The sequence below is a fragment of the Lepidochelys kempii genome, chromosome 11 (assembly GCF_965140285.1).
Source record: "Lepidochelys kempii isolate rLepKem1 chromosome 11, rLepKem1.hap1, whole genome shotgun sequence".
NCBI classification, from domain to species: Eukaryota; Metazoa; Chordata; order Testudines; family Cheloniidae; genus Lepidochelys; species Lepidochelys kempii.
This window is the reverse complement of record NC_136390.1, coordinates 29,847,833-29,872,745: the sequence shown is the minus strand read 5'-3', so window position 1 is coordinate 29,872,745 and position 24,913 is coordinate 29,847,833. Positions and strand designations below refer to the sequence as shown.

Below are 24,913 nucleotides of genomic sequence, written 5' to 3'. Positions count from 1 at the left end.
ACTGCCTAGAATTAATACGGTCATGGGCCATCAGTTCTTCCCAGCTGGTCAACATGTTCATGATCCAATATTAATTAGTTTAAGTCTTTCCAGTAACTTCAATAGGAGATGGATCAGTCCCAAAGCCCCCCCCGAAATGTCCTTTTGTGTGATCACTTTTGCTTAAAACCTGAATCACCTGAAGTCCTGTTCTTGTTTCCTGATTTGAAGTGGACCAGTCATTTTTGTACAGTATATGCCAAATCATAAGGCTACCGCCTCATCATTTAAATAATTGTACAAAAATCAAAACCCTGAATTTTTATTCACTTGTTAAAAAATATACATAGGGTACATCTGATAAATGACAAGTACACTATGACATTTAAACCCAACAATTTTTGAAAGTTTAATATAGCTTAGATAAAACTGAGCTTGCAGTATGAACAAATACAAGAGTTTGTAATTTTGTATAATCCAAATAAACTTGTACATTTATACAATTATAGATTGCATGCCAGAAAATGCAATTAGTTGATTCTAATTTGAATATATACAATTTACAATAGAATTCAAGCATAAATTCAGCAGTAGAGAACACAGACCTGCTGTGCAGTCAAACAGAAATACTTTTGTAGCTTAAGCACTAGGGCTGGGCAAAAACAAAACATGATGAAATGAGAGAAATGACTGTGCAAATAGAAATAAAATATTAACCCAGAATAACTTCAGTTTCTTTTTTAAAAAATTACAAACTAATTTATTCATGTTTGTTTGCATTTATCAATATTTAATCTTAACGTACATGCCACAGGACTCAGCAGCCTTATTCCCAGCAGGGAAGGGTGAATGTTTTGTGTTAATAAAGTATTTTGAATTAATCATAACTGAATATGTAGCAAAATATTTTGCAACGTCTAACATAAAAAGGACAGTACTGTCCAATTTCAAAGCATGATTTCTTCAGATTACTAAGGCCTGGTCTACACTACAAAGTGAGGTCAACCTAAGTCCACTTGTGTTGACCTAATTGTGCACGTGTTTAAACCAAAGCCCATCTCCTACCAACATAAGTGTCCATCACACAGCACCACCTCCCTGAGTGTCAGAGCCATGGTGGCCTACTTAGGTCGATGCAGTGCAAGTGTAAATACTGAATTACCTCTGTTGATCCTAGCAGTCCTCCAGCAGCTGTCCCACAATATGCATGTGCCCGCAACAAATTTGAACTCCATTGCTAATCTTCACAGAGACTGGAATCCCTTAACCATCCCACCTCTCCATTAGCACCTCCCATGTGATTCTGAAATGACTCTTCCTGATTGCCTACCTTGGCGAGCACACCTACCAGCTCACCTTTGTTGTGTGTGTCTGGCCATGCTCGCTCTGCACACAGATTGCTCCTAGAGATGCTCCTACCTGCAGTAAACAAGAAGTCTTGGATCTCCTTGCCCTGTGGGGAAAAGAGACTGTAAAAGCACAGCTATGGAATAGCTGCGGGAAATACAGACATCTATGTGCAAATTGCACAGGGGATACTTTAATTACCCTGTTTCCAAAAGTGCACCAGCTATACATTTATGGTCCAATTAATCACACTGACCCTTTTATGAACAGAATAGAGATGAGCCAACATAGAAATACTCATTGCCTGAAGGTACCCCGAAAGCCAGACCTATTCCTGAAACTCCAAACCAGATGCAGGAACCGTGCCAAAGTACCACTTCTAGTAATATCATAGCATCAACTAAGGAGCATTTTCAGATGCTGTGATGTATGCTATATAGAAGTTCAACTTTTAGTGGAAGAACTGAGACAACTCCAAGCAGAGGCAGAGGATAGGTACCAAAATGTTACTTACCCATGGTTGGCTGGAGGTACCTATACTATGCCATACCAGGCTGGCTCACCTCTGCAAAGAGAATTTAGAACAAAGTGAAAGGAAAAATAAGTTCAAAAATACATTTAAGAAGAGTTGACCTTTTGCCCTTCAAAACCCATCTAAATGTATTTTTATCAGTTTAAAATATTATCACCATATAGAAAGCAAGAGGGAAAAATTCCCATAAAAGAGAGGGGAAAGTTGCCTAGATGGACTTTGTGGGCAATAAGAGAGCATTGACATTTTTTGGCGTTTCAGTAAATGATTTAGCATTTTTTGAAAATTCGGACAAATAATTCTGATTGAGACATTCCAATTTGGTTGGAAAACTAAAGCAAAAGATCCTGCAGACTCTTACTCAAGTGAGTAGTCCCTACTCAGACAAGTAATCCCATGATGCACAAGTAACAGTTTGTGCACACTCAGAATTATTTGTCCAACTTTTGGAGGGTGAAAACCCAAGAGTCTGCAGGATCTTTTGCTTTAGTTTTCCAATCAAATTGGAATGTCACAATCAGAATTATTTGTCCTAAATATGGAGGGTAAAAACCCAGTCCCATTGAAGCTAATTGGTATTTTGCCTTTGATGTAATCGAGACAAAATTTCACCCAGAAAGTCTAAGTAGTTGATTTTACATTTTTCTATTAGGCTGATACTATGGACATTAGAAAATCAAGCAAATGTGCCCATTTTGAATGTTTTGTTACACAAATATTATTAGTCATGAAACAAAATGATCTCATTATTTTATTTTAAATTTTGTACTTAAAATGTAGATATTTTGCCCAGCCCTAAATATTACATTTTTTGCTAACACCTCTTATAAAGTACACTTTAAATTCTCCCAGAATTGTAATGGCAGAAAAAAAATGAAGAAAATATTAAAGCAAATTATAAAATGGCACATAATTTAAGGCTAAGAAATTTGGTATTTCGAATTGACTAATGCTTATAGCCTCATTTTAAGAAAGAAAACATGCACCATAACTACTTGGTTTGAACAAAACATCACAATCTACATCAGAAAAAAAACACACTTTAAATTAAATTATAACTTGTCCTGAAAATTTCCTACTTATGTTTTACCTACAACTTACCCTTAAGAAATATAGGTGAGAGTAACATCCCCCTTTACATATTTTCAGAATATACAATATAAATATAGTAAGAATCATGCCAGAAAACTATATGCAAAAATTGTACACTATTATTGCATGCTTGTTGTGACACTACATGCCAATTAATATTAGCTCTCCTATGACCTCAGTCTGGACTTCAGGTCTTTCATCATAACATTATACTTACAGTACATTATCTGGGAAGAACACTGCTGTCCCAGTTTGCATGTAGTGCTTAGGAAACTTTCACCTTTTAGCAATAAGACTCTTTCCTGCTTGCTTGCTTTCCTGCTCAAATTGGATTGACTAGTAATTCAAACTTTAAATAATATCTAAATGTCTATTCTTGTTATGTAAAGCGATCAGAATTCATCTTCCTCAATTTTGGAGGAATTTTTCCCTCCATTCTAGCTCCTCCTCCTGACAATTTTTGAAGCTTTGGTGGCAAATCAGCCACAGACTGACTCATAGGATCTGACATCATCTTTGTAGTTTTAGATACCAGTTTCTCTTCTGAGTTGCCAGGAACTGAGCTTATTCGCTGAAGTTTCATAGGTAAATCCCCGATGCTGTAGGCCTTTTCAGAGGTTGTAGAACTCATCCTTAGCAGTTTTTTGGGAAAGTCTTCCCTTCCAGTCATTTTCTGCAGTTTTGAGGGTATCTTTGTACTAATGTCATCTAGACCATCTAGACATTCTACAGAATTATTCCTTTCTTTACTGTTACTTACAGCTGGTCCTATTAAAGGGGAAGATATAAGAAGCATTTCTTCCTGTTCTTTCACACTGTAGGGTGTAGTAGGGACTTCAAATGTTGCATGGAACTGGGAATAGTCTACTTTAAAAAATCCTTCCTCTAAGGAAATCACAGGGAAAAAACGGTGACCCCAGAGAACTTCATCTTCGGTATATGAAGTTCGGGCTTGACATGTCATCCCTGCAACAAAAAAGGAAATAAAACTCTTGATAAATTATTAAGAAATAAAATTGCATAAGTAAAATCTAACTTGATTTTTGGATGTGTAGAATTTTGATTTGTAATATGTCATATAAGCATATGTTAAGCTTTTTTCATGCATTTAACACACCAGTACTAATTAAACTCTGAAATCATTGACTAGCTATTTTGCAGATATGTTCCTGTATAAGAAAGATTGCTACAATAGGCCTTTTTGTTGACATTCCCTGCACATTTTGCATTTTCCCCAATCTAATAATTCTGTTGAATCAATTACTGTAGTCTCCAATATAGAGCTGGTCAGAAAATGGGGGGGAGGGTTGGGAGGAAGGGAGGGGTGTCACAAAATATCTGAACCACTTCAGTTCTGTTTTTCATTTAATTTTTACTTTTGTCTATTCATAAATTTAAATCCGGTAGCTGATCAGTGAACAGAAAACAAATTTCACAAGCATTTTTGAAAAAAAAAACCCCACAATTATTTATCAAAATTTGACAGCCTGCTCTTCTCCAATGGGAGTCATATGCAAACAATATTGCAGATCAGAACCTAACTTGGTACCAGTACATAGATTTACCACTGTGACTGGTACACCTAAATGACACACAGATTAGACAGAGCTCTGAAACCTAGAAATTGGTTGCTGAGAGCTCACAGAATAAATATTTATTTATTTTTCTCCATCAAAACTTGATAGTTGAGATAGGCAATTTTTTATTTCTGATTGCATGCTCCTTATGCAGACTCCTGTCCCTTGACCTGGGCATCCCAGCACAGTTAACATCCCTTTGAGATGCCAGTTCAAACCTGTCAACGCTATTGTTTCTGGCTGTCTGCATATTCTTGGTTTACATTTTTAAGTTTTCTTTGCAACAATGAGGGCTATCAAAAATTAAACCATAAATTCTGATATTATCACATGACTCCTCAATGTTGGGCCCTAGGCCTATAGTGCTTAATCCATAACCCAGGCCTTTATAGACCCCAAATATCTGGGCTTTATATCAGTAAAGTAAATGTGGTTGTTATCAGGAGTTAAGTACAGCTGTAATAGGGCTACCCATACACAGGCATGCAGCAATCCCATAGCTCCTTTGGGAATGGGTATAGCAGTGTGGAATGAGCAGATTGCTTCTTCTCTCTCTTCCAATTAGGTTATGTATTTAAATTTGGCAACCCATCTAGTAGGCAATTCAGGCACAATACAAGACCCATTTATTTTGTTTAACAGTTCACTGAGTTTTGTTCTTAGTTGTTTTTGCTCATTTCTGTTTCGATCTCTGTAACTGAAGTATGTAGCTTCCCCAGCAGTGGACACTAACCAAAAGAACAAACTGCACTAAACAGTGTCGTTGTCCCACAAATACCTGCTACCAGAGGGGCCAATAGCACTCAGAGTGTGGGTCACGACTAGTAATGGAGACACAGATATTAAAGGTTTAAAGAAAAATGCTGGGGGGGAGGGGAACCACTCATGCTGCCAATCATTCCTGTATTATTGCTTTATATTGACCTCAAAGCAGTGTACTTCAGTTACAATGATTGTTTATGTGGTGACAGTTCTGTTTCCGAATTTGTAGATAACAGTAATGTAGTTTAATGACCAGTTATTTAGATTAGAAATTAGAAAGTGACTAATATTGTTACATTAATGTTTAGCTGCGTCTTCGGGGTTTAAATGAATAGTACCAAATCTTGAGGGCTTAAAAGTTCTTGTTTACTCCTATCTCAGCATAAAAGAGGCTTTATTTATATTTTCAGGGAGCAGACCATCTGCAATGCAGAACTAGACACAGATTAGTCATCTTGCTATCCAAAGAACATTACCTTCTTTGGGAGCCAAGAACTCCCAGGTTTTGCACTGACATAGAATGTGGCAGGTCATTTAACCGCCCTTAGTCTTAAATCCCCCACAGGTAAAATGAAGATAATACATTGCCTAAAAATGCTTATGTTAACTACTAGATGTGATGATTAATCAATTCATATTTGTAAGCACCTTGAAGATATGATATATGCTAAATAAATGCCAAGTATTGTTGTTACTATTTCTCTGTAGCATTTTACAGGCCATATTTTTAACATGTTCCCCTTTGTGTGTCACTTGCAAGAGTATATCGGCACGATCATATGCCCACATAGGTAATGGGTTCTGCATATGTAAATTCTACTAACTGCACATACAAATGATAAAAAACATATTTTTCTTAAAGAAGTTTTATATCTGTAATATTTTAGAACATATTTTGATGTATTGGCATATCCCACATGATATATAATGTTGTTAGACATTGAAATTTTTTAAAAAGAAAGTTAAATAACCCTCCCAAAACTTGCAAATTCTTAGTCTTTTTCCACAGAATTTATATTCTCACTCTCACTCACACACGAGTAGCAGGAACCTGCACACTTTTGAAATGTATATTTAGCCAGATTATTCATAAAAATAATCGGTTTTGCAGAACTTGCTCTAATATTCGCTTAATTTCAAACACTGCTATCACCGAATACTTGATGTACCTGCCCTGCTCATCCAACTACAAAATCCAAACAACCCTTACTAATAGATTGTGTTTCAACTCCCCTACTTTACTTTGAGACAGCATTAACTCTCCACTATGTATTTTGCAATTTCCTTCTCTCTGTGGCCTCACAGAAGTGTGAAATAGTGAGCAACTAGGAGGAAGGGCTGTGTAGGGCTATAACAGAAGGGGAATCACTCCTGGAACTGGTTCTCCAGTCCCTTTTCTGGGTTACCACTGTCCATTTGGTATCTCAACTGGTGCCCTGTACCTGGAGCATGAGAATGGTCAAAGCCACAGTATTCTAGCATGAATTTGTTCCACTCCATCTGCTTTTGCACAGAAGTAGAGAATTATTAGCAGCTGCATGTTTTATAACAAAGACTGCGTATGAGCCAAAAGAGATCCCAAACATGGAAAACCAGTTAGAGGAAGTATAAAAAGAGAAGCATGGCAAAAACTAAAAGATGCAAAATTGACTCAAGGCTGCTAAAGGGCATGGCCACTTATATGTTCATGGAAGAAAACTAGCCACAATTCAGTCAGCCCATACATATTAAATGTTTATTTGTAAACATGACATAGGGTACCTCAAAATAGCACCCTGTAACCCCAATACTAGTGTATGGTTATATTTTGTACAAAGAATGCCTTGTAAGGTATCAGTAAAAGGTCATGATCTGCTGAAACTCATTGTTCTGTGGAAAAAATGCAGATCATCATTATATATGGAGTTATGAGATTTTGCTATATGATTATTATTGAAATATGTTGTGAGTTTAGGAGATGCCCACATCTAGCTCACCAGTGGCTACAAAGGAGGTGACCTATACCCAGGTGGGTGTTAAACAACCATTATCAGCCATTGACCAGCAGGGGAACTGTAAACAAGAGATTTACAATTCAATAAGAGACAGTTATGCAAGCACCACACCATGGGGATTGCTCAACTCTGACTCACCAAAGCCCACCAGGACATGCCTGGGCCAGTATTTTTCCAGATACATGAATTGAGAGTACAAAATAGAGGACAGTGGCATCATGAGATCACCTGCCCCGTCTACTCTGAAGGCAACAAGAACACTAGGAAGACAGAGATTTTGAACTCATGAGATTGGTCCCAAGCTGCAAAGGGAATTCAGCCTGTGTATTAAGAACAGTAACCTGCCTGCAACATCCAGTGGGGTGAGAGAAGCTTAATGAGTCTGATAAAGTTTAGGATGTAGAATGTGTGCTTACTTTTTATTTCTTATGTAACCATCGCTGACCTTTATGCCTAACACTTATGACCACTTATAATCTATCTTTCTGTAGTCAGTAAACTTATTTTAATGTTTTATCTCTACCAGTGAGTTTGTCTAAAATTCTTGGGGAATTTGCTCAGATTACAAAGGCTGGTGCATTCCACTGTGAAGCAGCAAACTAATGAGCTTGCATTGTTCAAGAGACGGTCTTGAACAGTGTAAGAAAGTACATCTCTGGGGTGCAAGGCTGGGAACTGTGAGGAATTTGCTCGCATTTGCTTCTGTACAGTTCATCAGTGGCTTAAAGAGCATTCATACAACTTTGTTGGCTCTGTCTCTGTATGCCAGTGGCCACGTGATAACAGCAACTGGAGGAGTTTGTTGCTTGTCACTAGCAAAGCATTGAGAGAGACACAGCCTAGGCTGGAGAGATAAGGGGCACAGTGGCCCCACAGTTCCAGGCTGTATACCAGGGGGCTGGGCATAGTAAAGCAAAGAATTTTCTGGGACCCAGAAAGGTGGGGAAAATAGTTTATCTGTTCAACAATGGCTAAATGTTGTTTTGTAATATTCACTTTTATGCACTGTACAGTACTATATGGTAATCCACTTTTATGTACTGAGCTTTTGCTAATCTCAAAATGTTTGTATTGGCTCCTGTTATAATCAAGTGTTTAAAAATGGGGTTCCTCCTCTCATTTTTTGCTGCTAATGTCAACCCAATTCCTGACATCATCCCAATTCACATACCTGAAAATTTGAAATAAAAATCAGTTTTCAACCACAATACAGTTTTAATCAGGAGATTTAGGAGAAATAAGGAGAATTGAGTGTAAGGAACAGTCTATATATTCAACAACTACATTTTCATATCAGTCATTGCAACTGATTCCCATGGTGGTTTGATTTGACTTTTTTTTTTACTTGCAGTAATCTGTGAACATAATTACATTCTAAATCTACCAACATATTTTGCAACTCTGTTAATTGCTATTTTACACTATTATTACAAACAGTAGGAATGGCTAGTTTTGGGTAAGATACACAGACATGAGCAAACGTCCTTGTTTTAGACAGCAACAAAGGACAACACTCAAAAATGAGAAATAAAGTTAAATGAAGGCTTTGAAAGGTTAAAAAAAACGCACACACTATTGTCAGAATATAATCTTTGACAAAGCCTTACCAAATCCATCCCGTTTTGCTGATTAACAGTCTTTCCTGGAAACATATCTTTCATTTTCAAATTAATTATAATAATGCAAACAGGTATGCTTCAGTGCATCATACTAATATTATTCTGCCAGTTTTGTTTTAGTTCTTTTCATGGTCATTTCAGCTTTTTATTAAAATGAGGAAAAAGAAAGCATGATATCTAAGTCCTGCTGCACAACAAATCTTCAACCATAAACATCTTCCACTCAGGTAAGATATATTATTTATACACAGTGATTTTCTTTCTAATTATGTCTCATGTATATAAATTAGATTGATGACCTGCTTTCTTTTTATCCCAGGGCCTTTCAATTTTTATTATGAATTTACCATGGGAAAGAATCACATCACACAACAGATCGCGAAACACATTTTAGAAGAGTGTTAATTATGTCGAATACATGGCCCATCTGTGTCCTTTATTCTGCAGTTGTTCATTATCTATGGAGGCACAGCCAAAGAACAATCCGAACAACAGGACCTTCATCTTCAGCTTCTTTTTATCTCATGTTAGCTAGGGAACTCATTAGTAGATGGGTGTTTGTCAGCAATATATGGAAAATGAATACAGCAGCACTGGAAATTAGATCTATGATTACTGTAAACATCATGGTTGTTTAGCTCTGCTGACCTTTTGTTTAGTGTAGTTAACAAATTACATAAAATGTAAATATCTCTTTACAAAAGAGATAATTGACAACAAACCCAAACTGTGGGCTTTGATGATGCAGTTAAAATTATATGTAATTCACTATGAAAGAGACACCTTAGTGAGATGCAAAGTAGGAACAGCTCAAGGGTTACTGTCTATGTACACTGATGACTAGAAACAGCACAGATATTACAGCATTATTTTTGGAAGAGGACTTGTATGGAGCTTTTGTGAGTCACCAACTCGTAAATTACAAACACACAAGTTTGTGTGTCATCAAAAATGAGTCATCTATACAAGCCTAACTCAGGCTTGGCCTACACTAGCAATTATGTCAATATTACTAATCCCTGAATGACATAGTTATACCCCTAACTCCTAGTGTAGACAGCACTAGGTTGATGGGAGGGCATCTCCCATTGACATAGCTACTGCCTCTCAGCAAGATGGAGTACCTATGCCAGCGACAGAAGCCCTCCCATCGGTGTAGGTAGCATCTCCACCTTGGCAGCCTTCTAAGTGTCGATAAGTCCTAACTGACATGCTGGAGTAATTTACGTATTTATTTTATTTAGCGTGTGCATAGTCATCTAACCAAGTGTTGGCATCTTCAGTTCTTCTAGGCCACCGCTGAACCCAGTCAGCAGGCATTCAGCGACAATGTGCGTCATCGTCTGTATTGCACCACAGCTGCACAAAGGGCTGTCACAAAAGTCCCAGTGATACTGGTTGGCTGCACAGAGACTTTGTCTGGTCCAGAATCTGTTCAATAGGGAACATTGGCGATAGGGCAGGTCAAAACCAGGCGGGCAGATTGTGGGGTCAGCAACGAGGGACTGGTTGGGGATTATAACAGACATCCATTCCGCTCGCCAGAGTGTTTCCACCCTAACAACCTGGCATTGCGGATGAGACCATAATGGCTGATGTGATGGCAAATGTGCAGCTGGTGGTTTAAAAAGGTCATTGTGCAGTGGCAGGCTTCAGTTGGCGCATATTTTCTCTAGTAACTTGCCAGTGGCAACCTCGTGTCTGACATGAGGAGGAGCAATATCGCTCAGAACTGGAAGCCATGGGAGTGGAGTCAGACACAGGGTGATGGAGACAATACGCATGGCAGCATGTAACTGCGTATCCACAAGTTTGATGTGTGCCAATCGACTCCACATTGGTACGCAGTACTCTGCCGCCAAATACGAGGTAGCAAGAGCTGATGTCCGCAAAGTTGAAGCATGGGCACCCCATGTCAAACCTGCCAGTTTACTAAGAAGATTGTTACACGTCTTAACTTTAGCTGATGTTTTCTTCAGGTGGCCATGGTAACTCAGTGTGCAGTCTAAGGTCACACCTAGATAGACTGGTTCTACTTCATGCTTCACCTTCTGATGATTCAGATAAACATTCAGTTCTTGGGTTGTGCTGGCATAATGAAGATGGAACAAACTGGAGACTGTTTTTATGATGCTTGGCTGGAGGCGCCAAGTCTTACAGTAGTCATAGAATCATAGAATCATAGAATATCAGGGTTGGAAGGGACCCCAGAAGGTCATCTAGTCCAACACCCTGCTCGAAGCAGGACCAATTCCCAGTTAAATCATCCCAGCCAGGGCTTTGTCAAGCCTGACCTTAAAAACCTCTAAGGAAGGACCTTAAAAACCTCTAAGGTTGTCAACTAACTTTATCATGTCCCAGTTTAAGATGGCATCAAGCTGATTAAATGTCCGGGCCTCGGTACTGCAATAGATGTTGTCTGCGTAAATGAACTTTTGTGACTCTGTTATTGGCAGGTCATTGATGTAAAGGTTGAACAAGGTTGGAGAAAGCACAGAGCGCTGGGGTAATCCATTGCTCTGTCTCCAAGCACTCGTCTTCTCCCCCATATGGATTCTAACTGCCTATTGCAGACGAACAGTTCAACGATGCCTGTGACCCGAGGTAGCAGAACCCGTGATACCTTCATGAGCAGGCCAGTGTGCCATACCACATCATATGCCGCTGTTAGATTAATGAAAACAGCGCCTGTTTTCAAGTTTCTCTGGAAGTCATTTTCAACAAATGGTCACATGTACTATGTCCTCGGCGAAAGCCAACTTGGTCAAGGCTCAAAATTCTCTCCGCGTCGGGTAATATGTGCTGTTCCACTGCCTTGAAGCACACTGACAGCAATAGTATGGGATGATAGCTTGATGCTTGACTTGGGTCCTTTCCAGGCTTTAGGAGGCCAATGATTTTTGCGGTGTGCCGTATCTTCGGTAGCCTGCCTTCACTGATGACTCTGGTGAAGAATTTCACAAGCCAAAGCCGAGCACGGGGCCTAAGGTTTTTCAGGAATTCTGGAAATATGTTGTCATAGCCCACAGCGGTTCCACACTTGATGCTACCCAGTGTCTGTTCCAGCTCTCTTACAGTGAATGGTTCTGGGCAGCTTCTGATCTGGTGTACAAGTTTAAACATACACCATTCATTCCTCACTTGTCTTCGCACCTGTTTTTCCAAAGGCGCTCTGGCCACTTTAAGTAGGTGTCCAGCTACCTGGTTGGGTGTCACTGTTGGAGTAATGCAAATCAGCAACACATCTGTCTCTAGAAACTACTAAAGAGACAGATGCTGCCATGCCAAAGAGGGTGAGGAAAAGATAGGACAATGGTCCTGTCCCCTTTTGGAATCCGCCTGCCAGAGGTTTGAGGAATGTGTTGACGCCTTTCCCTGGTTTAGGCATATGTAGGCCTCTTCTCTTCTGTTGAAAATAACTTCATAAACATCAACAGAAGAGCAGAAAAATCTTCACTTTTTTTTTAAAACGTGAAACACTGAAAACAAATTAAGGGTTTGCATGTGAGAGAAACTGAACCAAGCTTCACATACAGAGTGGTTCCGAGCAGACAGTGTCCTAAGGGACAGAGAGAAATCAACTGATGTTTGTGGTTCTGAATTTGTTGTTTACTGGCTAGCTTAATTTTTATTTGTTTTTAAATAAAAACCCAAAGTAAAAGTTCCTGCATGAAAGTAATCCACGTAACTATGAGGGAGTTCTATCTTCTCACAGGAGACAGTTCACAGGTAGCAAACTGACCTGCAGATAAGCAGAGACCTAAAAGACTACGTGCAGTATTCACTAATTTGTACTGGCAGAAAGACTATGATAAAAGAATATGTAAGACTGTCATCTGATAGGTATCTTGGCAAGCATGCATTTAATCTAATTGCTTAAAGTAATCTGTTTTGCAACACTTGGAAAAAAATGATATTTCTTTCATTGCTTTAGGCTACAATTAACCAATGTTTATTGCCTATGACTAAGGAAAAAGTTTTACCAACTTGATTGGACTATAGCTACTGATGGATGCTGAAGAATTATGGGCTAAAAGTTCATTAGTGAATTTTCCCCTTAAGTATCTGCGGCTGCAATCTCTCAGGACTGTAACTGAGTAACTAAAAAGAACATTTTAACTGAAATATTTAAGTGACCCAATTATAACCAAATGCATTGTTTTTCAGAATTTCCGGGAGCTACATTTTACAGCCAGATGGCTTTAAAGAAAGCTGTGGTGAGATGGCATAAAGAGTCTTCTCAATGGTTTCTTTTGTTCTATTATATGTGCCCACTCTGTTCAGTTGCTTACATGATGTGACAAAGTCTTATACCAGTACATAAAGTGGCCAGATGTAACTTAGGTAAATATAGTATAATTCCAGTTATCCCAAATTCTTTTATCTGAAAATCCTCGTTATCTGAATCCATCAGTGCATCCCTCATGTAGCCCTACATTAGTTAATCAGTGCTGTTCATCGGAATGCCTGGATATCTGAAACTTTTGATGTCCACCAGGCCATTTGGACACTATCCTACAGGACAAGAAAAGCAATTATCATACGTAATAGAGAATCAAAAGCAACCGGTATTCAAATGTGAAAAGATGGTCAAATAATACATTTTGTAAACTAGCTTTAATAGCTATCTTCTTTGATAGTACAAAATGTTTGAATCTGTTCCCTCATGCAAAGTGTTAAGAGTCACCAATGTGCAAAAATCTTGGCCAAAGAAATCATGTCATTGGGTTCATGTAAATGTATGGGGGTTCACTGTGTGAGAACAGATCTCTAGACCTGAAGTGGTTTTATACTGAGAGGAGGAACATCATCCCTGTGCTGAGAGCTGGCACATGCCCTATGTATCATTTAAGTCTCTCTTACATGGGACTAATGTATGTTCAGTAGGCCTTGTGCTGGCCTACTGCACAGAGGTGAATTTCACTCCTAATGAGAAAAGGCTCTAATAGTTTATGGACAACTTGATGCAACAGGAATACAATACCCTGCAAGGTTCTGCGGCTCACAGCTTTAAAGAGTGCAGATACCTTGATCATAAAACATATCACACTGTTTGAATATTTATTGCCATTGATTCTACATCACATACAGCTCTATCTTTACATGTAGGGTAATGAAAAAGCCCAGCTAAATCATTTATCTCAATTCAGTTTTGCTGCTTTCTAAACTAGGATAAAACTTGGTTTATACCTATTGTAAGGAAAAGTATGTTAATAACAACAGTGTGCAATCAGGTTAGCATGAGGATAGATAATATAACATCACAAGGAAATATCTGTTTTTGAACAAATAGCCTCTAATAAAACAGAACAGTTTTAAGTGGTCTTGGTTTAATCATGTTTGAGGTCATTTTTTATAGTTATAGACTAGTAAACATTTTTAATTGTTGCCTAAGGGAACAGTATAAATGCAATTTTTAACATTATAACGAAATTACTTCAGTTTACTTCACCAATTAAATTATAAGACTGTGTTAAAATACCCATCAAAGTCCAGTAACACAAATTCATTTTTGGTAATCTCTTCTCTTCTCTCTACCCCCACCCACCCACTGCGAGGTGGACAAGTCAATGAGTGCTTCCTGAAGGCTCCAACTGTCAGCATGTTACAACCATTTAAGATTCACCCAGATACAAAACAGGTCCTCAGACACTATGGTGATGAGCGCCAAATGCATATCCGCAATAATCTCTTTATCTTTCTGTGTTCCATTGTCACATATACATAGCTTTATGTTAATTACACACCTAGGCATAGTCCTGTTCCCACTGAAATCAACAAGAGAAAATCAGTCACTAAGGATGTGGAGTCACATAGAAGTGCTACCTCTCATTTCAGGAGGGTTAACTGTTCTCTGAACCATACGTACAAATCCCTTTGAATTCCATTGAAGTAGCGCACACACAAGAATTTATAAGGAGAATTTGACCTACAAAGTTCTTTGTCCATTGTTAATATGCTTGTTGCAATATGCCCTTTAGATTTTCTTCAAGTCATATATGTGAAGACATGTAGCCTGAATATTGCAATTAGTAGTCAATCTTGCATAAATTACTCTAGAATGTATAGCTAAAATTTATCAGTACATAACAAATAGCTAACTGAAAATTTGCATATGCCTGTGTTATCTTTATTGTCCCCCAAAATAATAAGCAAAACAAATTCCTCAGTAAAGTAGTCTGCACACTGGACAAACTATTTAGTGTGAAACAGCCATGCCATTTACAGTCTTTTAAAACTTTCTTCTATCACAACCAACAGTAGAACTGTGAGGATTGTGTGGCCTACTTCTATCACTGGCCCAGGATATTCTGTCATAGAAAGATGTGATTTTTATTCAAAACGTTTTGTTTCAAAATATAGGTTAATTTTTTTTGCATTATTTTAAAATAATGTCCTCCACTGACAGAAATTCAGATATTCTTTTTATATGTCTACAGACGCAAGAGAGATTAAATAACATTTGCAACTCAGCAATTGTTTAGAATAGACTTTTTCCTTTCTAAAGTCACAGGGAGTAAGCATACCGTTTCACAGTTGTGTTACTTATACACATTTGAGCTGCAAATAAACCACATCAGGCAATACTCTACACTACTTCAGAATTTCTCTTTGCTATTCACAGGAAACAACAATATATCATGCAGAGAGTATTCTGTGTTTTAATATTTCTATTTACTTAAAATATGCCTGTTATGCTGAAACAAAGACTATACCGACCATGTTAAAGCCAACGGGTGTGCCAGGCACTCTCAAACTCAATTGAACGAGCAATGAAACCCCTTTAGTTAAACAGCTTCATTACCTGAGGGACTAAATTGCATGGCTTAAGTAGGGCTAACCCAGGTTGATTACATTAACTGGGGCTAGGATACTAATTGTAGGCAAAATGCCAAGAGATGTAGTTGTGAGCATGACCCTTCAAGGAAGCAGAGAGACAGAGCTTCTTGGGCACAGAGGTCACTGGAGTGGCAGATTTAGGGATGTCTGAGCAAGGAAAATGCCTGCTGTTTATATGTTTCTATGGGGTTCAGGGAAACAGGACTTCATGTGCATTTTTTGTAAACAACAAAGATTACATCAAAAGTTTTTCTGATTCCTTGTCTCCCCAATAGCTCATCCTGTCAGAAATAACTCTACAGAGCCACCAATATTGGTTAACCACTCAGGTCAAATACACAACATTGCCTATCTGAGCACATATACAGAGTTAAATAAAATTCATATAAAATTTAAACTAATATCCATAACCAAAACTGTCGCAAACCAACACAATCTAAAAGTCTTCCACAACCTCACCCCTTCTTTGGGTTTAATATTGCAAGAGAAATTCTGAAGCAGTGTAGAAAATCCGGACAGGTCATGGGCAATAAACAAAAGTTCATATAAGCTGTGACCTGTCTGTGACTTTTGCTGCTGCTGCGGCTCTATGGATTCCCCACACCACCATGGTGGCTGGGAGCTGTGGGGTTCCCCCTCTGCCCATGGCAGCTGGAAGCTGCACCCAGCTGGGAGCTGCAGAGTGACCACTTTTCCCAAAGAGAAAATGGATTCTGTGACTTCCATGACCTCTGTGACATAAACGTAGCCTTATTCATTACTACTCATTCTCCCCACCTGGGGAGATGTGGTAAGTTTCTCAGAGGTCGATTCAGGTCCATCTCCCTTTAAAGGGATCACCCATCCTGTGACAGAGACAATGCCCTCTCCCAAAACAATAGCTGAAGATTGATTCTTAAGATCAGTCAGCTGTAAGGGTCTGTATCAAGGAACTGAGATTAACAGAAATATATCTATAGTATTGAGGTTCAACCCATGTAAACATCCCCTTAGGCAGAGTTTCAATTCACTTACCATTCCAAGGAATATATCAAACTCCATTTTTCAAGCTGGGTAGGAAGGAGCTATAATACTCTAACAACACAGGCCTACTTCAGCTACCAGTTTGCCTTTCTCCACAGTGGCAACCCATATTTATAGGATTGCTATTTCCGTTCCATTGGATGGAGCAAAAGAAAAGTACCTTGTGACGTAACCACAGACCCAAAAGGACAACTGATCACACTGTGATGCAAAGTCCAAGTTAGGAAGCTGATCCAGAGAGACCACCTTTCTTTGAAACTGAAGCCAAAAGCAATATGATATCTTATGATCTCAGAGTTCATTAAATAACAAATCAGTGAATGAGAAAGGAAAAAAACTTTTTGGTAAAGAAACCAGTTTAAATGTGAATTTATATTTTAAGTAGGGCTGTCGATTAATTAGAGTTAACTCATGCAATTAACTAAAAAAATGTAATCATGATTAATTTCACTGTTAAACAATAGAATACCAATTGAAATTTATTCAATATTTTTGCATGTTTTTCTACATTTTCAAATATATTTATTGCTATTACATCACAGAATACAAAGCATGCAATGCTCACTTATGTTCTGATTTTTATTACAAATATTTGCAACTGTAAAAATGATAAACAATAAATAGTATTTTTCAATTCACCTCTTATAAGTACAGTAGTGCAATCTCTTTATCGTGAAAGTGTAACTTACAAATGTAGATTTTTTTGTTACATAACTGCTCTCAAAAATAAAACAGTGTAAAATTTTAGAGCTTACAAATCCACTCAGTCCTACTTCTTGTTCAGCCAATCACTAAGACAAACAAGTTATGGAAGATACTACTGCCTGCTTCTTATTTACGTCACCTGAACAAGAGAACAGGTGTTCACATGGCACTTTTGTAGCTGGCATTGCAAGGTATTTACGTGCCGGATGTGCTAAACATTTGTATGCCCCTTCATGCTTTGGCCACCATTGCAGAGGACATGCTTCCATGCTGATGATGTCCATTAAAAAAATAATGCATTAATTAAATTTGTGACTGAACTCCTTGGCGGAAAATTGTATATCTCCTAGTGTGTTTTACCCACATTCTGTCATATATTTCATGTTATAGCAGTCTCGGATGGTGACCCAGCACGTTTGTTTTAAGTACACTTTCAAAGCAGATTTGACAAAATGCAAAGAAGGTACCAATGTGAGATTTCTAATAATAGCTACAACACTTGACCCAAGGTTTAAGAATCTGAAGTGTCATCCAAAATCTGAGAGGGATGAGGTGTGGGACATGCTTTCAGAAGCCTTAAAAGAGCAACACTCTGATGCGGAAACTACAGAATCCAAACCTCAAAAAAGAAAATCAACCTTCTGCTGGTGGCATCTGACTTGGATAATGAAAATCAACATGTGTCGGTCCACACTGCTTTGGGTTGTTATCAAGCAGAACCCATCATCAGCATGGACACATGGAATGGTGGTTGAAGCATGAAGGGACATGTGAATCTTTATCGCATCTGGCACATAAATATCTTGCAACACCAGTTACAACAGTGCCATGTGAATGCCTGTTCTCACTTTCAGGCAACATTGTAAACAAGAAGTGGGCAGCATTATCTCCTGCAAATGTAAACACACTTGTTTGTCTGAGCAATTGGCTGAAGTAGGACTGAGTGGAGTTGTAGGCTCTAAACTTTTACATTGTTCTATTTTTTTTACATAATTCTACATTTGTATGTTCAAGTTTCATGATAACGAGATTGCACTACAGTACTTGTATTAAGTGAATTGAAAAATACTATTTCTTTTGTTTTTTATAGTGCAGATATTTATCAAACATAAATATAAAGTGAGCACTGTACACTTTGTAGTCTGTGTTGTAATTGAAATCAATATATTTGAAAATGTATACAACATCCAAAAATATTTAAATAAATGGTATTCTATTATTGTTTAACAGCATGATGAATCGCGCAATAAATTTTTTTCAATCGCTTGACAGCCCTAATTTTAAGTGCTTTTTAATAATTAGTTGGTGCCTCAGATCTTTAAATGTAACCAACAAAAGCCCTCAGGAAGCCACTGTGATGCTAATGTCCAGTAAGAGCTAAACACTGAAACTTTTTTCTGTTTGAAAGTACTTGTTCCTACACAGATTCTGAATATTATCAAAATATCAGTTAAAGTAAGGCTGCTTTGTCCTCCGCACATGGATGAATAGCTGACTACTTACAGTACATATATTTATAAGGACAATGACAAATAAAAGAATAGTACAGAGCACTGAGGAATTCTTCTCATAACTGCAATCAACTGATAATTTTGTCCGATTCCTTAAACAAATTCTTATTTCCCAAACAAGTAAGGCAAATTATTCCAAATTAGAGTTCCAAAGCCAGAGATTTCAACTTAATCAATAGTTTTGAACTATCAATAGCAGCAAAAGCCACAAAAAAGTTTATAACAGTACTGGTAGCATGTGTATGACTAATAGTACTATAGAAGTCTTCCGTTAGTCAATACAGTGAAGATTTGGAATGCTTTGATAAAAATTGTTTGAATAGGAATGAAATTAAAACATATATTTTTGCAATATTTCATAAATGATACATTTTTGAAAGACATTTCCCCCGTGTAAAATAGAAGTTAAGAGTAGAACAATTTACACTGTCACTTTGTATACATGGAGGGGAAAATTTTATCCATGTAAGAAATTTACTATGCCTAGCGTGAGCCACAAGTGCAGACCTTTATGTCCCTGCAGAGTCCCAGGGATGTGAATGGGACATTGTGAGGGCGTCACAATCTGTGCTGGTGAATCACCAAAGGGTCAGGGCTTCATTCTACAACAAAAATGTCATTATTGGAAGACAATAAACTTTCTTTGGAAGAAGCTGGTTAAACATTTCAGTCTTAATGTTTTTTTCACATTTGCTTTGCATTCAAACTGATACTGTCCCATGATTTTCTTCAGTCACTATTTCTTTATATGATTCTACCAAACATATTCAATAAGTAAATTGTGTTTATGAAACTAACACTGATCAGAGTGAAACCCCAGACTTTGGAATGTCAGAATTTATGACACTCTAGATTACTGAGTGTCTATCAAGCGCTGCAGAACTGATTAATGAGATTAAAGATTAGGGATAACCTTGCAGACTCAGCTCTGAATGTTCTTGATTTTGTTATCAAAGCAAACTTACTGTTACCTTAATATATTTTCCTTTTCCAGTTCCTTTTGATTTTATGGGAGTGGTGTTTTTTAAAATGCTGTGGGGCCAACAGTGCCTTCAGTGTTAACATGTTAATGGACCTGATTTAACTGTAACTGAACTGAAAAATTGCTGCTAGTCCTTCACTCCATCGTAGAGACCAAATTCTAACTGCCCACAAAAATGTTTCCATGATGTGCACATGCACATACTGCAAAAGCAGCAGTTACAAGTTTTAAAAGAAAACAAAAAAGACTATCTTGATATAGAATCATTGCTATCAAGGTGACACAGGTGGAGTAGGTAGTTGCGCCTTTGTATACTGTACTGGGCAGGACTGTCAGTTCTGGATATTTGAGAAGTGCTTCATCTATATTACCTTCGGATATCTCCAGTGATGGAGTATCTTCAACTGAATTCAGTAGCCCGTTCTTTATAGTCACTCTTCTTACTATTAAGAACAACAACATTCCTGAAGCCAAGAAGTCAATAGACAGAAGGTGCTCATCACCTCTCGAGATCAGGGCTGCAATATCTAAGTTTTCCTTCATGCTATTTCAAACTGTAATTATCCCTACTGGCACTACTTTGAACAGTTTCTTTCACTTTTGATGTTGACACCTTTCAGATATTTGCGGACGGTTATGTCACATTTTAATCTGTTTATTTCCAAGCTATACATATTCACTTCACTTAATCTGTCAACTCCTAGAAATCTTTTATCATGTAGTAAATAATATAAGAGGAGCAGTCATGTTCACTTAGAAGTAAACCCAAGCTACCAGAACTAGGTGCCCTCTCAGTCTTCTCTTCTCCACACTAAGCAAATCCAGTTTTTTCCCCAATCTTCACTCACAGGTCATGTGTTCTAGAACTTTGAGATCAAGTACATAAAAGGTTGTTAGCTTGTGATCCACTATGACCCGCAGATCCCTTTTTGCAGCACTTCTTCCTAGGCAGTCATTTCCCATTTTGTATGTGCGCAACTGATTGTTCCTTTCTAAGTGGAGTACTCTGCATTTGCCCTTATTGAATTTCATCCCATTTACTTCAGACCATTTATCCAGATCATTTTGAATTTTAATCCTATCTTCCAAAGCACTTGTAACCCCTCCCAAGGTGGTCAGTTGAGGCCTAATCAGCATGGAGGAGAGTGGAAGATCATTGAAGATCTCCTGGTTAAGCCAGCATGGTCTCTTGCCAAACTTCCTATATTTCCTACGCAGTGGGGATAATTTGATCTTGTGCCCTTAATAATGTCTCTTTGAAAAACTCTCCTGAACTATTTTTCCCTTTAGATTTGCTTCCCATGGGAACTTACCTAACAACTCCCTGATTTTGCTCAAGTCTGCCATCTTGAAATCCATTATTTTTAGTGTGCTGTTTTCCCTCCTACCATTTCTTACAATCATGAACTCTACCATTTCATGATCACTTTCATCCAAGCTGCCTTCCACTTTCAAATTCTCAACCAGTTCCTCACTATTTATCAAAATCAAATCTAGAACAGCCTTTTCCTCAGTGGCTTTCTCTACTTTCTGAAATAAAAAATTGTCTCCAATACATTCCAAGAACTTGCTGGATTGCCTGTGCCCTGCTGTGTTATTTTCCCAACAGATGTCTGGGTATTTGAAGTCCCCCATCACCACCAAGTTCTGTGCTTTGGATGATTTTGTTAGTTGTTTATAAAAAGCCTCACCGACCTCTCCTTCCTTGTTAGGTAGTCTGTAGTAAACCCCTACCATAACATCACCCATTGTTTGAGCCCTGGCACCTACCTAATTGCTTGAGCTCTGGCACCTCTTTCATTACAAATTAAGCACTGCAACTATGTCATAGTTGTTTATTAACTAGCATTTCTAATTCTTCCTGCTTCTTCCTCATACTTCTCAGATTAGTATACAGACATCTAAGATACTGATTGATTCCTCCCTATATTCTCTCGTCTCTCCCTTATCCCTGCTATAACGACCCGTACTCCCCTCAGATTCCAACCCTTTGTCTGCTGCTCCCATCAAACCTAGTTTAAAGCCATCACTAGGTTAGCCAGTCTGTCTTCAAATATGCTCTTCTTCCTTGATGGGTGGACCCCACCTATGCTTAGCAGTTCTTCTCAGAACAACATCCTGTGGTCAAGGAAGCCCTCCTGGTGACACCATCCTTGCAGCCAGGCATTCACCTCCAGGCATCTGTCTCTGCCTGGGCCTTGACCTTGAAAGAGAACACCGCCTGCACCCCCAACTCCTTCCACCCTTACTCCCAGAGCCCTGTAGTCCCTTCTGATCTACTCAGGGTCATACCTCACAGTATCACTAGTGCCCACATGGATGAGTAGTATGGGGTAGTAGCCAGAGAGCTGGATGATCCTTGTCAAGGTTCCTCCCCCACTCTGAACTCTAGGGTACAGATGTGGGGACCTGCATGAAAAACCTCCTAAGCTTATCTTTACCAGCTTAGGTCAAAACTTCCCCAAGGTACAATATTCCACCCTTTGTCCTTGGATTGGCCGCTACCACCACCAAACTAATCCTAGTTACTGGGGAAGAGCTGTTTGGACGCGTCTTTCCCCCCAAAATACTTCCCAAAACCTTGCACCCCACTTCCTGGACAAGGTTTGGTAAAAAGCCTCACCAATTTGCACAGGTGACCACAGACCCAAACCCTTGGATCTGAGAACAATGAAAAAGCATTCAGTTTTCTTACAAGAAGACTTTTAATAAAAATAGAAGTAAATAGAAATAAAGAAATCCCCCCTGTAAAATCAGGATGGTAGATATCTTACAGGGTAATTAGATTCAAAAACATAGAGAACCCCTCTAGGCAAAACCTTAAGTTACAAAAAAGATACACAGACAGAAATAGTTATTCTATTCAGCACAATTCTTTTCTCAGCCATTTAAAGAAATCATAATCTAACACATACCTAGCTGGATTACTTACTAAAAGTTCTAAGACTCCATTCCTGGTCTATCCCCGGCAGAAACCAGCATATAGACAGACACACAGACCCTTTGTTTCTCTCCCTCCTCCCAGCTTTTGAAAGTATCTTGTCTCCTCATTGGTCATTTTGGTCAGGTGCCAGCGAGGTTACCTTTAGCTTCTTAACTCTTTACAGGTGAGAGGAGCTTTCCCCTGGCCAGGAGGGATTCCAAAGGGGTTTACCCTTCCCTTTATATTTATGACAATCCTCGACAATATCTCTGTAACATCTCAGATACAGGCTCCTGGCAGGCAGCATACCTCCCAGGATGCAATGTCAGGCCAAAAGATGGGTGCCTCCATCCCACTCAGAAGAGAGTCACCAACCACCACTATCCTACATTTCCTTGTGGGAGTGGTGGCTGTAATCCTCCCAGCCTTGGGGGTACATGGCTTCTCTTCCTCTACCTTTGGGGGCAATTCCTCATTGCCATGTCTGCATAATGGATCGTCATTGCTATGGTGGTGGGTTGGGAGTAGGGATGGAGCACAGCCTTCTATGAAGAAATAACCAGCAGCCAGTGTCCTCCCTGTGTTAGAGCTCTATCATCCTCCCCCAGTGGTGTGACAGCAGTCCTCTCTAGCTGGATAGCTTCCTCAGCCTTGGACATCTCCATATGAATACTTTCAATGAATTCCTCATGTGCATGGATGCTTCTTAGCCTAGCCACCTCCTCCTGTAGCTCTCCCACTTGCATCTTCAGATTCCACCCAGCAGACACCTTTCACACTAGACGGTCCCCCCAGCCTGGCTTTCTGAGAGTGGGAAATGCAGGTCACAGTCTCTGCAAATCCCCACCAGGATCTGGGTAGAGGAATCCATGGTTAGGTTGTGTGTCTGGATACAGGTGCAGGCAGAGGAGACAGGAACAGTGTTGGCACCGGCGATGCAACCTTTCCTAATCATAGTGATTATGTGTGTACTTCCCCTTCCTATGACTGTTATCCTTACTTTGACAGAAGACAGCCAGGATCTGCTTTTCACAGAATCATAGAAGATTAGGGTTGGAAGAGAGTGCAGGTCATCTAGTCCAATCCTCTGCTCAAAGCAAACCTTGGCTCAAATTTATCACTGGTGTAACTCCATTTAATTAAAAGTAAATTCACCACAGATTAATTTAGTCCCTTGTGTCCAATCATATTGATCTTTTGTCCCTTTGTTCAGACTGTCACATAACACAGTGGTTAGTAATAGGGAGGGCATGCAGGAAAAAATATCATTCATACTGAACAGAATTTCCAGTCACGGTTTTAATTGAAGAAAATAAAAACAATTCTGGAAGACTAGCATGGGGTTTAGACTAGCTTTTTTGCTTCATTGATGATTACGTTATTAACCTTCCCGGTAACATGTATGCATTTTTCTGTTATGTGCTTTATTTGTAAGAAACAATTTAATTACTGAATAATGCATCTATTTGCCAAATTATAAATGATTAATTACAAATTATTACATCTAATGAGGTAGAACTTTTTGTCTTCAGAACGGAAGATCTATGAGTCTAGTCATGACTGAAAAACTGGATGTAATTACTTCAACTCAACCAGGCAGTAGACTGTCTAAACCTTTATCTTCTTGTGTAGCTAGTTAAGATTTCATGACATTTTGGCACCACTGAGATCAAGTATCTTATTTCCCAGGGGCACCAATGAGCAGGAAACAAGTTGGATTATGCAAATATTCCAGCACAGCACATTAGAATTAGATTTCACATGACACTTTATACAAATAATTAAATAAAAATAGAAGAAGTAACTTTGACCAAAGTCTTTATAGTGTGTCTATTGTAATTGCTTCTAAGTACAATATGAGCTAAGTGCCTAATAGAAAAACAAGAGTTTTGAAATTATTTGGAAATTTAATAATCATTAGATTTTAAAATGATTGTAATAAAAGTGACTAATAAGAAAATAACCTAAGAGTCATTAAGTTTATATGAGTTGCCATGACCATGAATCATTATTTTTATGAGCAAATC

General features: G+C 38.5%; 1 protein-coding gene across 3 annotated transcripts in view; it reads right to left on the bottom strand.

Annotated features, from left to right (window-relative positions):
- Nucleotides 1–310: 310 nt before the first annotated feature.
- KCNJ3 (potassium inwardly rectifying channel subfamily J member 3) overlaps nucleotides 311–24,913 on the bottom strand; it is a 198,988-nt gene continuing 174,385 nt past the window's right edge. Inside the window, exon 3 of one of the 3 annotated variants that reach the window (XM_073305507.2) lies at nucleotides 311–3,916. In XM_073305507.2, the coding sequence (XP_073161608.1) occupies nucleotides 3,330–3,916 (587 nt within the window). In that variant the 3' untranslated portion in view covers nucleotides 311–3,329. Of the gene's footprint in view, nucleotides 3,917–19,510; nucleotides 19,584–24,913 lie in introns of those variants that run through there. The other 2 variants (XM_073305511.2, XM_073305510.2) reach the window with 2 other exon arrangements.